Below are 9873 nucleotides of genomic sequence, written 5' to 3' on the forward strand. Positions count from 1 at the left end.
TGCCTTCTTCATGGCCCCTCACACCACAGGCCATACAAATGCTTTAATGGCCCCTTGCAAATCTCTACAAGGCTCTTCCACCTATCAGATGGACAGGATTACAGCATTGCCAACATGTGGCCAGGCCCACCTTCCCTGGCAACGACCAGTCTCAAAATGAACATGGCAGGGACCAATAATTCAAACAATCGGTGTGGCAAAACATAAGATAGAAAGGTTCCCAGGTGCCCCTCAAAAATGTGCTAATCGACCACCTCACCTTAGTCAGACCAGATGTTCTGGCCCAGAAATCTAGCTAAATCTCTGTCTGCAATGTTCCCTAGGCCATTGATGATGAAGAAATGAAGTTCCAGTTTGTGCGAATAAACAAGCCACCCCCCGTAGAATCTCTCTACATCGGGTCCCGCTACATCGTGTCTGGGTCTGAGGGGCTGGAAATCATCCCAAAGGTGAGCATCCAGCTGTTTGCTGCTCATCAGGGTCTGATGTCAGGCTTGGGAAGCCTGTGGGGAAGGTCACAGGATTTGCAGAAAACTGGGAATGGGGAGAAAGCAACTGGGATTGGGATGAGCAAGACTTATCACCTAAACATCAAAGTTAGGTGGAATGATTTAAGGGATCATACAGGAATGCAGATCAGGCCCTGAGGAATTAGATTCATTCTGGCAGAGAAGGGTCCAGGTAACATGGAGAGTTCCAGGCCAGGCTGAGGATGTGTGAGCAGGACTTTCAGGATGAGCTCCCACTCATCTGACAGTGTAAATGTTTAAACACTGGATCCAGATAGTAGTACTATTTGGGAATTTGTGTAAACAAGTACAGGAGGACTGACTAGGAGAAGCAGGTAATCAGTGGCAGGCCTTAAGGGTTACAGCCATGCCCTGATCCCCACCTCAGACTGCTCAGTCTGAGACTATAACAAGCCAAACCTAAGCCCATGCCACAAAGAAAGGAGCCCCAGCTTCTCTGCATCCCCCATGAAGCTAAACAGCAATAAAAGTCCTTCCTTAAGTTGCTTCCTGTCAGGGTTTTGTCAGACTTTGAGAAAAGAAACAGCATGATGGGGTTCCACCAGAGCTGCAACCTTCAGAGTAAGATGTGTGTTCAAAGGCTGTGTGTTACCTCAGTGCAAAAGACAGCCAGTGTCTAACGTGGTGAGCAAGATCAAGAGAGTTTGGGAGTGGAGACATTCCTCCTTCACAGAATGAGTAGTGAGTTCTCACACAGCAACTCTCTCTGTCTCTGTCTCTATCTCTGTCTCTGTCTCTTTATCTCCCTTTGTCTCTCTCTCCAGGAACTGGAGCTGTGCTACCGGAGCCCTGGGGAATCCCAGCTCTTCTCTGAGATCTACATTGGGCACATGGGTTCAGGGATTAGGCTGCAAATCAAAGACAAGAAACATATGAATCTCATGTGGGAGGCCTTGCTGAAACCAGGTAAATTAGTTGAAAGCCAAAGACCCTAAAGGTTGAAGGAAAGAAAGGAGAGAGAGAAGTGTACTGTCATTTATTCTTGGTGCCATGAAGTGACCAGATCAGCTATATAAGTTGTGGTATGAGCACAGTTTAGCCTGAGATGCTATACTAGTCAGCATTTACTCATCAGGAAGTCCTAGAAAATGACTTAACAGACAAGTCTAAACTTTCTCACCTCTACACTGAAGATAAGAGTGAGGAACTGGTAGGATGTTTGGGAAAGTGAAATGCTGTTCATAAATGCTTAGTTGATGGGAGCAATGCAGTTATTTTTCTTTATATTAAGCCAACCTCTTCCACATATTTTTTTTAACACTGTCCTTTGGAATTCACTAAGATGTATTCCTTTCCATGTGGGAAAGTACTCAGGCATTGGAAGATTGTAATCACAGCCCACTTGTACCCCAATCTTACATCTTGGTTCTAATATTCCTGGTCACTCAGTTACTTTCTTCATTAGATGCTTAAGTTTATCTACAAATCAGGAAGCACGAAGATGGTCCAGCAAGCATGGACTGTAGGCAAAACCATCCTTCCTTCATACAGATGGAACCAAGCTTCCAATACTACAAACTGGGTCCTTGGGCTGACTCCTAAACTGTTAGAGCACGGTGAATGTAGAGTCTTGTCAACTTGGGGCTTATTCATGAGCTGCAGTTTATTAATCTCATTCACTTGTGACAAAATTTCGTTCACTCTTTCAGTGTGTTCAGTTTTATTTTATCTTGACCCTTACCATCAAATCCTGAACACAAGTTTATGGCTTGTGAATATAATGGTCAAACAAGAACAAAAAGTAGGTTTTTATTTTTTTAACAAAATATTAGATGTCAACTGATTTCATCCATCTGGCAAGGGACTTGGTTCATTCACTGTGAGGAATTCAGTCTAGGATAAAATTGAGGTTGTGATCATGTATTGCTCGTTCACATGTTTTCTCTCTATGACTAAGGCTCAGGGACTAAGATGCCAAGGAAATGCTCACCTTCCAGACAATATCAGAATCTGTGGTTCATTCTCAAGATCTCAGGCATGGGTGGGAGTGTCACCAAGTGCACTGAGTGTGGGTATGGGCATCATGACATATGCTTCATGTCTCCTTTATTCCAGGGGACCTCAGACCTGCCCTGCCCAGGACTGCTCCAGCCCCCAGAGGTTAGTAAAGACTGTAAGAGGCCAGAGAGGTCAATGGTATTCTGCAAGTAGATCATCTCGAGAAAAGAGCAGTGAGGAAGGAGAAATCCTCACTTTGCAGACCTCACCAGGACAGGTAGGAGAGGAGCAAACCCAGGATACAGTTCCTCTCATGCCCCTTGCTGCTTCCCATGGTGACAATAACTCCACCCACTCCCAACCTTAGGGACCCACCATGACCCCTTGCACTGATCAGGGAAAATGTCAGTCTAATAACTTGCCTCAAGAAATGACCTTCCAGTGGGAATGGCGGGCTTGGATCTGCGGGTGGTGCTAGAGCAGAGGCTTGGCCCCTTGCCATACACACTGAGGTCGTAGGGCACCCAAGGTGTTTCCTGTTGAAGAAACAATGCCTCATATTCAACATTTGAAAGGTCACATAGTAAGAACGTATTTCTTAACGACAAAAAGAAGTATTTGCTGGTGACAGTTCTTCATGACAGATTAATTTAAATGATCTTGGCAAGCAGTTAGGAGTTGGGAGTGGAAATCTTCGATTTGCTGATGATACAGGAAAACTGAGTTGGTCAAGGCTGTGCCACGCTTTTAACACTCTTCTGTGATGATGGAGACATTAAATTTGTTTGGTATTCAGCTTTTCTGGAAGGTGGACATGAAAAATTGTACTTTCATCCAATGACTAATGCTACAACCATGGGTTTGAGTCCTGAGATTTTCTTGTATTTGTGAAGGCTACAGGACATGACCCCATAATTCTAAACTTGACTGAAAACTGATTGGGAGATGGGCATGGTGGCAAAATGCCTTCAGTCCAGCACTCTAGGCAGAACAGGCTAATCTGAGCTCTCGGCCAGCCATGGACCACACAGTCAGATCTTGTGTCAGACAAAAGCCAATTGGGCTGATGCTCATAACAGACATTTCTGACAGCTGTTTCCATTTAAAAAGAAGAAGAAGAAGAGGAAGAAATGACTTTCCAGAGGCAAAGGGCAGCCAGCGCTTCAGATGAAAAGAGCAAGAAGTGAGCAGCCAGTAGGAGCCCCTGAAGGAGCTTTTCCTTGCTCACTGTCATTCTCTTTTTATTTTATTTTATTTTATTTTATTTTATTTTATTTTATTTTATTTTATTTTATTTTATTTTATTTTTCTCATTAGTTACATTTTGTTAATTCTGTATCCTAGCTGTATCCCTCATTCCCTCCTCCCCTTTCATATGACTCCCTTTTGTCAGGTGCTCACTGTCATTCTCATCTTCACTCCTAGATGCTCCTGTCTTGCTGCACTTTGTGGACCAGCATCGGGAGCAGCTGGTGGCTCGTGTGACATCAGTGGACCCTGTCTTGGACAAGCTGCATCGTCTGGTGCTGAGTGAGGAGGAGTATGAGGCCGTGCGGGCTGAAGCCACCAGGCCAGACAAGATGCGGAAGCTCTTCAGCCTCAGCCGCTCCTGGAGCAGGGACAGCAAAGACCAACTCTACCAGGCTCTGAAGGAAATCCATCCTTACCTGATCATGGACCTCCTTGAGAACTCAGGCAGGGTCTCTGTGGGATCCTGATATCTATAGTGGCTGAGGGGTCAGCACCTGCTTAGGGTCCTGACTCTCCCTGACCCTCCTCTGGCTCTCAGTTTCTCCATCTACACCCACTGGCCATCTGAGTTGCCCTTATGACAGCACTGTATCCAGGACACCTCTTGGGAACTCAGAGGTCTCCTCTTGGCCTTCCCCAGCCAGATGTTCATGCAGATTGAGCATCTCAGAAAACACCCAGTGGAGCCTGCAAGTCTATACAGGCCTTGTCCAGCTCCTATGGTCAGAGTGACCAGCCACGAGCCACCCTGACCCACCATGATACAAGCAGGACTGGAAACAAAGAGATGCTACTTTTCCCTGGAAAGTGACTGTCTTGGGAATGGGAAAGGAAGGGGCTCTTTACACTCGGTGCTCAGAAACACAGGTGTAGGGAAGTCACATGACACAACATGGCGCTCACAGCACAGACACCGCAGACTAGTGTGCACTGTGAAGTGACCCTGAGCAGTCGCACATGCACAAACCTTTGTTCTTGTCAAGGTCTTGACACCTTTAGCTGCATCTGCCCATTGGAGGTGTGAGTCACAGCTTAGGAGCCTGATGTGCAATGCTCCTTCTACACGTAATAGTCTGAGCTTCTTAACGCCTATAAAAGGGAATATAACTCTACAAAATTTGATTTCATGTATAAAAACAAGGTCACATTTCTTTCTTGTCTCCTGCTGGAAGGCAAGGTCCTGGAGTCTGTAGGTAGCCCGTGCCTCCTTAACTGATGTGGTTGGGATGTTCTAGAACAAGCTGTGACAGGACAGACTTTCTGTGTCAACAGCAAATCTACACTGAAACCATCTCTGTAGCCAAGGTTCTGAACTTGGCTTCTCCAGACAAGTCACCTGGAGAATGGCCAAGAGGTTTGCTGATAATGAGTCAGATAATGGCACAATCCCAGGGAAAACATGTAGTTAACAGAATATCTTGGTATATTCTGTTAAATAATCTGTTAAATTATTACTTAAAATAATATCATTTTAAGAAGTGTTGTTGTTCTTTTTCGTGCGTGGTGTCTCCAGACGCAATCTGCAGCCCGCATAGCTGTTGGCATTGTAATACAAGCACACGGGGTGGAGCCAGCAACAGACTCCTGAACCTGCAGCAAGTTTCAAATCTTTCAGTAAATCCAATAGGGACAATAAGTACTTAGAAATAGAGACTTTACATATTGGGAGAAACACACTTTATACAATAAACATTGTCAGGTTTACACTTTTTGTGTGAATAATAATTTAAAAATTATAACAATAAAGTTGCTGAGGAAAAGCTTCTTTTTGTCTGGAAATTCCCATTAATTAAGGCTGTATTGTGTCAAATTACCAGCTGTTGTGTCAAGTCACTAAGCATAGCGGTCAATAAAATGTGTTTATCAGCAACAGATCAAGTAATCCAATTAAAAATGGGGCACAGAGCCAGAGAATTCTCAATAGAAGAATATGGAACGGCAGAGAAACACTTAAAGAAATGTTCAATGTCCTTAGTCATCAGGGAAATGTAAATTGAAATGACCCTGGGATTTCACCTTACACCCATCAGAATGGCTATGATCAAAAGCTTAAGTGACAACACATGCTGGAGAGGTTGTGGAGAAAGGGGAACCCTCCTCCATTGCTGGTGGGAATGTAAACTTGTACAACCACTTTGGAAATCAATCTGGTGCTTTCTCAGACAATTTGGAATAGTACTACCTCAAGATCCAGCTATACCACTCCTAGGTATATATCCAAAACATGCTCATGTATACAAGGACATTTGCTCAATCGTGTTCACAGCAGCTTTATTCATAAAAGCCAGGAGCTGGAAACTACTCAGATGTCCCTCAATTAAGGAATGGATACCGAAATTGTGATACATTTACACAATGGAATACTACTCAGCAATTGAAATAATGAAATTTGCAGGCAAATGTTGGGATCTAGAAAAGATTATCCTGAGTGAGGTATCCCAGAAGCAGAAAGACACACACAGTATATACTCATAAGTGGATATTAGGCATATAATTTAGCATAAACATACTAAAATCTGTACACCTAAATAAGCCAAGCCAGAAGGAGGACCTTGGGTACGATGCTCAATCCTCATTCAGAAGTGCAAAGACCTTGGAAGATGCAGAAAATGGGGAACAGGACAGGAGCCTACCACAGAGGGCCTCTGAAAGGCTCTACCCAGCAGGGTATCGAAGCAGATGCTGAGATAGCCAAACTTTGAGCAGAGTGCAGGGAATCTTATGAAAGAAGGGGAAGACAGAAAGACCTGGAAAGTACAGGAGCTCCACAAGAAGAGCAATAGAACCAAAAGATATGGGCCCAAGGCTCTTTTCTGAGACTGATACTCCAACCAAGGACCATGCATGAAGATAACCTAGAATCCCTGCACAGATGTAGCCCATGACAACACAGTCTCCCTAGTAATGGGAACAAGAATTGTCTCTAACATGAACTCAGTGGCTGGCTCTTTGATCACCTCCCCTTGGTGGGGGTCGGGGTGTACAGCCTTACCAGGCCACAGAGGAAGACAATGCAGCCAGTCCTGATGAGACCTGATAGGCTAGGGTCAGACGGAAGGGGAAGAGGATCTCCTTTCTTGGTGAACTGGGGGGGGGGGGGTGGCACATGGGAGGAGAAGAGGGAGGGCAGGATTGGGAGAGGAAGAGAGAGGGGCTACAGTGGGATACAAAGTGAATAAATTGTAATAAATTAAAAAAGTAATAAAATGTGTTTATCTGTGTCACTACAGAGAGACGAATGGTCTTGCTTCTCTGCTGGAGGTTGGAGGAGGCATAGCTGGGTTTTCCAGCCTGATCCTTCCTTACAATGTTAGAATTCTTTATTTAATATTTTGTGTTTTCCAAGAGGAACCTTACAAAGTTGAAAATCAAAAGCTTTGGCTCCTGACTTTGGGGCTCATGATTGGTGTTCATGACCAGCATGACCAGGAGTTTCAGGGCTATATAGTGACATCCAACCGCATTTAAAAAAAGCAAAATATTCATTTGGTTTTTGACTAAATGAATGGGTGAATGAATGAAAAACTTGGTGCTTTTATGTCCTTCTCTCCCTCACTTACTTAGAAATTTTGATAAGAACAAGCCAGAACCAGAAAAGAGAGAATCCTTGCCCCACACAGTCCTGGAAAACTGAGGGTGTCCTCCAAAAGTACACAGAGCTGTTACTTTTACAAAAGTCTTGCCCCAGAGGCCAGAAAGAGTGTCGGGAAGATGAAGGAAGAAGAGGACTCTGATTGACAAGAATTATTTGCCCCAAACCCAGATACACAAAGAAAGCCTCAGCTAGCCATATTATATGGGGCTGCTGGGACTGGGAAGTCAACGCTGGCCAGGCATGTGAGCAGAGCCTGGAGGCGAGGCCAGCTCTACAGGGATCACTTCCAGCAAGTCTTCTTCTTCAGCTGCAGGGAGCTGGCCCAGTGCCAGCAGCTGAGTCTGGCAGAGCTCATAGCACAGGGCCAGGCTGTGCCCACAGCTCCCATCAGGCAGATCCTGTCTCGGCCTGAGAAGCTGCTCTTCATCCTGGATGGCATAGATGAGCCAGCATGGGTCTTGGAGGGGCAGAATCCTGAGCTGTGTCTGCACTGGAGTCAGACACAGCCAGTGCACACACTGCTGGTCAGTTTGCTGGGGAAATCCATCCTCCCGGGGGCTTCCTTCCTGCTCACAGCTCGGACCACAGCTCTCCAGAGGCTCATTCCTTCCTTGGGGCGGCCACGTTGGATGGGCTTTTCTGAGTTTGGATGGAGGAGTATTTCTACAAATGTTTGCAGAGGAAAGAGATGCGATTAGAGTTTTAGCTTTGCTAAATCAGACCCAGTGCTCTCCACCCTATGTGTGGTGCCCTGGGTGTGCTGGCTGGTCTGCACTTGCCTGTCACAGCAGATGGAGCATGGGAGAGAGCTCTCCCTGACCTCGCAGACCACCACAGCCCTCTGTCTGCACCACCTTTCCCAGATCTCCCAGTTCCCTGGGGAACTACCACAGAGGGCTTTGCTTACTGGCTGCTGAGAGGGATCTGCAGAAGGAAGTCTGTTCAGTGCGGGATCTCAGGAGACAGAGCCACCTGGATCTGTCATCTCTACTGTCATGAATGTGGGTATCCTTCTGAAGCAGCCTAATTCCACCACCTACAGCTTTGCCCACCCGTGTCTCCAGGAGTTCTTTGCAGTGGTGTTCTCTGTCTTGAGTTATGAGGAGGACAAGGACAATCATGAAAACTTCAAAACTGTAGAAAAGCAGCTAAAAGTACATGGAAGGAGGGAGCTGTTTGATGCACCTACCACTCACTTCCTATCTGGCCTTGTGAGTGAACAGGGGGTGGAAGAGATGGAGAAGATCTTCACCTGCTGGCTCCCTCGGAAGAGGAGGAGCAAGCTACTGAAGAGAGTCCTGGAGGAGGCCCAGCCCCAGCATTCACAATCTCTTGGATTGCTCCACTCTCTGTATGAGATTCAAGACAAGGCGCTCCTGACACAGGCGGTGCGCAGTTTTCAGGGACAAGGGTCATATACAGACAGGTATGGTTCAGCCAGTGTCCCACACAAATGTGAAGCACCCGGTGGTCCACACAGACATGGAGGCCCTGGAGGTCACCTTCCGCATCATGTGATGAGGCTGAATGTGAGTGGACAGCAGGGATCAGAGCTGAGGGCCCCACGCTGGTTCTGTAGGTGTCCAGACACAGCCCTCTCTCCAGCTTCCCCATGGATCCCATGAGCCCACATGCTCTGAGCCAGCAGCACTCTTGGCTGGCCCCAGAGGCCACAGAGCACAGGTCGCCAGTGAAGCCTAACTGCTGAACCTGACCCTCTGCGTCTAGTCACCTAAGAGCCATCATGTCTGACCAAAGGATGGGTCTTGCCTTTCCCTCAGTCTCTGGAACCACCTCCCTGCTATAGAGGCTTCCACAGCTACGCTGACCTTCACACTGCCTTGACCCTCCACAAGCATCAGAGGCCATAGCTTCTCCCCCCTCTTATCATGCTGTCTCTGAGGAACTTGTCATTCCTGCAAACACTCTCCCTACCCCCATGACGGTGACCTTGGACCTGGGTCTCTCCCCGTCACCTCAGAGTTCGTATGTATGTATTTCTGTTACAGTTCTCAGTTCATGTGCTCAGCCTAAAATAGTTCCTGTCCCTCTAATCCTAGTACATGGCGGACATCCCTTCCCAGGGCCCGAGCCTTGTGCTGTAGTGGTTGCTCAGTGTCAGAGGTCACACACTATCAGAGTCCCCTTGAGCCACTCCATAAACACTCACTTAGCCCTGACTTCATGGCAAGCCTGCCTCTCACAGAACAGAAAAGTCAGTTGCTGCCCTAAGGCCCGCACACCTTGGGAGAGAAGACAGCCGCCGTCTACTCTAATTACCGTGGGGCATGGCACTTGCAATGGGCAGCCACATACAGGGTACCACAGAAGAGAATGTTGACACAAGTGGACCAGAGGAGAGATTAGCAGGAGAAGAAATGTTTTGTGTTGTTTTGTTTTCAGTCTTCTATTTTTACATTTCAAAATATTTTTCATATACATTCCCACCGGATTTGATGGCATAGGCTTGTAATGCCCTTACTCAGAAGGCCAAAGTGAGAAAATTACTAGAGTTCTGGAGTTTAAGAACAATCTGAGTAACAGAGAAAAAAAAATTAA

At 46.4% G+C, this 9873-nt stretch overlaps 1 protein-coding gene and 2 pseudogenes across 3 annotated transcripts in view; all 3 read left to right on the plus strand.

The window, feature by feature from the left end:
• Nucleotides 1-5579, plus strand: part of LOC110564057 (NACHT, LRR and PYD domains-containing protein 1a-like) — a 43402-nt gene extending 37823 nt beyond the window's left edge. The window contains exons 13-17 of one of the 3 annotated variants that reach the window (XR_009584369.1): nt 324-449; nt 1295-1436; nt 2586-2630; nt 3561-3651; nt 3894-3926. Coding sequence is in view for 2 of the 3 variants with exons in the window: in XM_060363369.1 (XP_060219352.1) it covers nt 324-449; nt 1295-1436; nt 2586-2630; nt 3894-4186 (606 nt within the window). In the remaining variant the exon portion in view is untranslated. Of the gene's footprint in view, nt 1-323; nt 450-1294; nt 1437-2585; nt 2631-3560; nt 3652-3893 lie in introns of all 3 variants that reach the window. The other 2 variants (XM_060363370.1, XM_060363369.1) reach the window with 2 other exon arrangements.
• Nucleotides 2645-3552, plus strand: LOC110544818 (prolyl-tRNA synthetase associated domain-containing protein 1-like; annotated as a pseudogene).
• LOC110564055 (NACHT, LRR and PYD domains-containing protein 1b allele 4-like) lies at nt 4612-8832 on the plus strand (annotated as a pseudogene).
• Nucleotides 8833-9873: the final 1041 nt, after the last annotated feature.

Source organism: Meriones unguiculatus, chromosome 11, assembly GCF_030254825.1.
Source record: "Meriones unguiculatus strain TT.TT164.6M chromosome 11, Bangor_MerUng_6.1, whole genome shotgun sequence".
Classification (NCBI taxonomy): Eukaryota; Metazoa; Chordata; class Mammalia; order Rodentia; family Muridae; genus Meriones; species Meriones unguiculatus.